This window comes from Penaeus japonicus, unplaced genomic scaffold (assembly GCF_977035675.1).
Source record: "Penaeus japonicus unplaced genomic scaffold, GWHDUDI00000001_assembly GWHDUDI00000018, whole genome shotgun sequence".
NCBI lineage: Eukaryota > Metazoa > Arthropoda > Malacostraca > Decapoda > Penaeidae > Penaeus > Penaeus japonicus.
This window is the reverse complement of record NW_028234420.1, coordinates 2,169,680-2,174,679: the sequence shown is the minus strand read 5'-3', so window position 1 is coordinate 2,174,679 and position 5,000 is coordinate 2,169,680. Positions and strand designations below refer to the sequence as shown.

At 34.2% G+C, this 5,000-nt stretch overlaps 1 protein-coding gene across 4 annotated transcripts in view; it reads left to right on the top strand.

Moving 5' to 3' along the window:
• Window positions 1-5,000, top strand: part of LOC122263517 (uncharacterized) — an 11,116-nt gene that overhangs the window by 5,761 nt on the left and 355 nt on the right. Inside the window, exons 2-5 of one of the 4 annotated variants that reach the window (XM_043031972.2) lie at window positions 1,853-1,925; window positions 2,798-2,933; window positions 3,350-3,501; window positions 3,678-5,000. The exon at window positions 3,678-5,000 is cut by the window's right edge and continues 355 nt beyond it. In XM_043031972.2, the coding sequence (XP_042887906.2) occupies window positions 2,849-2,933; window positions 3,350-3,501; window positions 3,678-4,313 (873 nt within the window). In that variant the 5' untranslated portion in view covers window positions 1,853-1,925; window positions 2,798-2,848 and the 3' untranslated portion in view covers window positions 4,314-5,000. Of the gene's footprint in view, window positions 1-1,852; window positions 1,926-2,797; window positions 2,934-3,349; window positions 3,511-3,677 lie in introns of all 4 variants that reach the window. The other 3 variants (XM_043031971.2, XM_043031974.2, XM_043031973.2) reach the window with 3 other exon arrangements.

The following is a 5,000-nucleotide window of genomic DNA, read 5'->3' as shown; positions in this document are numbered from 1 at the left end:
AGAAAGTAATCTTGAAAAGAGGAAAGCAGTTGACATGGAAAAAATCAAAGATAAGTATACAACAAGGATACAACTTATTGAAACAATTTAAGTGAAGAGTTCTTTCAGAAAACGTAAAATACTTGGAGGCCTTGAGACCAAGGCCAACTAGGGTTAAACTATGAAAAATGGAGGGAGTGAAGCTCAAGGAAATTAGAAAGCTAGAAGGAAAATAGAAATGTCATAAACTATGAAGAAAATTTTTTTTTTTTTTTTTTTTTTTTTTTTTTTTTTTTTTTTTTTAAGAAAAAAAGGATGGGGGAAATTATGGCTTGTGCCAGTAGAATGATTTACTTTTAATTTACAAAGGTTAGTCAGCATATTGTAATAACTATTCCAACTGTATCTCAATCTTTCTCTTTTTTAAAGAAAAAAGGGATGGGGGAAATGATGGCGGTGAAAAACAGTGGTACAACAGTGAATCCTAGTAAGCATACTTGTTCGTCCAAAAGTGAGTGAGGAAACGCCCACCACTGCACTAGGGGATAGGGGTCAGCTTCCCCAGAAATATGGGAAGTAATAGTGCACTGAGTAAGTTTAGCAGCAAACTTACTCAGCAAATAATAATGTAGACATTCAAGGAAATGCATATTGGAGACATTCATACTACTTTCATAAATTTTATATCCAAAGACAATCCAAAGAAAAGTAACACACCCCTAGAGGCCATGGGAAATATCAATAAATGGTCAGTGATAGCTCTCATAGAAACACATAGAAGAAGAAATTAAAGTGAATGACTATGAACTAGTAAGGAAAGACAGAAACAGTAGAACGAGGGGAGCAGGAACTTTTTATATCAGAAAAGGTTAAATGCAAAAAATAGATTATATAATGGAATACAATAATAACACTAGAAATACTAGAGATATATAAGAACTAAATGTTGTATACAGACCACCTGGTTCAACAAAAGCTGGCCTCAGTGAATTATTAAATATCACTAATGATATCAAGGCTACAAGGGTGAATCAAGTATTAAAATGTTAAGTGACTTTATTGACAGAGAAATAAAGAAAATTCAAGTAAGAGCAACAACCACCAAGAATGTTGATATGAAACAAATAATAATAATAGCCTTATTTTTTTTTAATGAAAGAGATATTACTGAAGCAGTAAAAATTCTAGTGATTAAATTTGTTTGTTTTATAAAATGAAGTCTATTTTCAATTTGAGGCAGCATTGGTATGAAAGAAAAATATCTTAGAATTTTTTTATCTCTGGATTATATGTATGTATTACATATCAAAGTTATTGTGATATTACAGAATACTTAAAATACATTAATATTAACCTTTTCCCGACGGGGCACTCGCTACGCGAAGACCCCTATGCCGGGCGATTGCAATATTGCATTGAAATCGTCACACTGGCACAACGCCCCAGCATCGGGAGTTTGGCTGTGTCACACGGGTGTGACGCACCGTCGTCATAGGGTTAATAAAAAAAGACATATACGGAAAGTAGCAGTAGGTAGAAGGAAGCTTTTTGATCTAGTTTTGATTTCGATATGTAAGATGTGTTAAAAGAAATTGAGAGTTAAAGTAATTTTTTGCATCAGAAATCCAACAATTTTCCAGTAGATAGTGGCAGAAGCATTTTCTGTTAAAGTTATTGTCTAGCAAAAAAAATAAAAAATAAAAAAAAAAAAAAAAAAAAAAAAAAAAAAAAAAAAAAAAAAAAAAAAAATAATAATAATAATAATAATAATAATAATAATAATAATAATAATAATAATAATAAATTAAAAGGTGTGAAGTAATGACTTATTTATAATTTGTTAAGAAAATAATGTGTAACATTTGTATTTCAGATGCCGTCTTCATTGCGACTTCCAAATTTCACTCAGCAGGCATATAGATATGGCATTGCTCTTTCCTGTATTGGTATGTAGTCACTACCACAGTTATAGATTTTCATGATTATTATTTATTTTTAGTCTATTATTGCGTCTAATCATTTCCATTTCACCTGTACTTTATAAACTTTCCTACAGAATTTAGTTTTTTCTTATCACAAGAAATGTATTTATTAGAATTGTGTGCAGCTTCTTGCTAGTTGAGTTTATTGTCCCTTTAAGGCAGGGTGAATGATGTGTGTGCTAGTAGAATGCTTTACTTTTATTTTACAAAGTTTAGTCAAAGTAAAAGCATTGACACTAACATATTATAATATCTATTCCAACAGTATCTCAATCTTTCTCTTTTTTTTTACATTCACAACAAGTAAGAAACAGATAATCCATAATGGAGAACATAAAAAGAAATGTCCTAACAAATTAACAGTTCATTTTTGAAGATAAAATCCAATCTCATTAACCCCTTCACTACGGGCAGTAGAAGACGCTCCCCACACCGCATCTGGGCTGCCGGCACGCGCCAAATTTTAAACGTCGCTATTGAATATGACAAGTTTCAAGCCAAAAACTTAACATAATCATCATGGTTTATATATCAAAATATGCATAGTTAACCTCTTCCCCCAATATGCATGTGACAGGTTATTTACATGGGTTGGGAGGAATATGGAAAAAGTGACCTTGGTGGGAGGCCTCACTCAGATGACAAAAGAAAATGGTTGAAGTAGTATGGTAAACTAATCATAATAAGTTTTACATTTTTACATAATGTTCCATAAATGAATAATAAAATGATTGCTAGCAGGGCGCATCGGTACCTCCCCTGGTATAATCCAAACCCACTCTTATGAAATAATAATGAAATTCAAGTAATCCATCGTATCATTGTATCTCACACAGTATCCGGAAGAAAGAAAACTTAATTCCAACAGAACTCAGCCATGAAGCAGTATGCACGTCCTCGGGTTTGTCACGAGCGCTGTGAGGACGCAGTATACACATCCTCGTAGTGAAGGGGTTAACATTCAGTTTTATGGTATTATTTGGAATAGTGTTGTGACTAGGCAGTATTCATATTAATTTTTTCATGATACATGCTTTTCACAAGAATGGGTAATCTTTGTTACATTTTAAGGGTTGTATCATTAAATTGAGGTTTTTATAAATATACCATGTATTTTTGAGTACATTGTTTGCAAAGGGAACTCCCCATAGCTTTTAGAAATAAAGGCATTTATTGAATTAATTAATGATTATGTTACAATCTATTCTATGAATATACTTTCATAAATACTTAGTTTATTCTTGAATTGTCCTCTAAGTGTTAGCTGACTGTGATTTATTTTTAAATTGCCAGCATATATAGTCTTAAGTGTTATTTTAATCATTACATGATGCTAATGCTAGTGTGTTGCGTATAATTTATTAAGATAAAACTTACCCTGCTTGCAGGTGTTTTAATTAACTGGCTTGGTGTAGCACAGCCCTACATTGAGCCTGTTCGGTACCTGGGTGTTGGGCTAGTGATCATAGGGTCTTTCCTCATTATTGCTGCTATGTGCCGTTGGATGTTCCTTTCTCCTAACCCAAGTACCGTCCATGAGGTAAGGGATGTAAGTATGCAATCCTTCACATAATATTTTTCAGATCTATTTTAATCATGTATGAAAAGAAATGAAATTGATGATACAAAACTATTTTTAAGTAAGTTTGTGCACAAATATGCATTTATTTATAATTATAAGAATCAACATGTTTTATCTTAGATGTTTTCTCTTAGGTAAATTCTGAAGGAACGGGAGACCTTCATGTAATTACCGTCCCAATGGGTCGTTCAAACACCCATTCCCGTGCACCTGGAACCTCAACAGCATCCCTGGGTAAACCTCCAGATTATTTTTTAGTTGCAGAGAAACCCCCAAGTTATGAAGAAGCTATGTCCATGCTTCCACCTTGTAGGGCCAGTCAGTCAGGCTCTCTTCAGCTGAATGCAGATGGTGGTTTAGAGGACTTCCTTGCCCCACACCAGGTACCAGAAAATTATCCTGAGGGTGCCACTGGAGGGAGTTCTCCACAGCCTCAGTGTACCAGGTCTGAGAATGTTAGGAATGAAGGCCAAGAGAGTCCACCCAGTCCACCATCCCCACCCCCAGCATATTCAAGTCAAATGTCCCTTAGTGCCTCACCCTGCAGCAGTAACTGTAGCAGCCATACATCACCCCCAGTGGAGGATAGGAGCAGCCATAATATTTCAATAATTAGCAGAGACACAGGGACTGATGGCCCACCACATCATCAGGAAGTGCAGGCCAGTGAGCAACAGAAATCTGCAAAAAAGGGATCAAAGCAATCATCTATGGATAAATCAGACAAAGCGGTAGAGATTACCTCACCTGACGCTGAGGAGAAGGAGTGATTTTAGAGATCTTCCTGAAGGTTTATTTTAAGAATGAGTGTCCCCATGATATAAATCCAAGGTTTTTATAGGTGACAGTAGATATAATGAGTAGGATGTAATCATTGGACTTTCTACTTTAGGAGACAAGAGTCAACTTTGATGTATTCCACTTCATAGGAAAATATTTCCCACAGTTGGACCTGATGGAGGAACAGCTAACACTTTCACATTGAAATCTCCATAAAGTGGTAAAATTGAGAAGCTGGATGTTTGGCCTAATGATACTGAATAGGGTACATAGGCCTCTGGCATTAATGTTTGGGATTTAGAGAAATATTCTGGTCAGTTCCAGAAAATTATGTTCTAATAAATAACTTCTTTTTTTTCACTTGTATATGTTGTACATTATTGTGGTGCTAATATTATTGTTATATTTTGCTTTTGTTATATGTTATCATATGACTTTTTCTCATTAATTGAGCATTTAGGCAGTTGCCTCATCATATTAAACCTCAGGTTAAACAAAATCAAGATTTGTTTTGTAGCAGAGTGCCATTCTTCCTTAAGGTTCAATAAAATATTTAGATTTATAATGAAGGAAGATTAATCAGACATTTTGTTTGTTTTAGTTTTTGGTTTGGTTAAGGCCATCCTTTTTCCATTATATGAAAATGTAGAAATGATATGGAGCAAGGTCTGCATGAA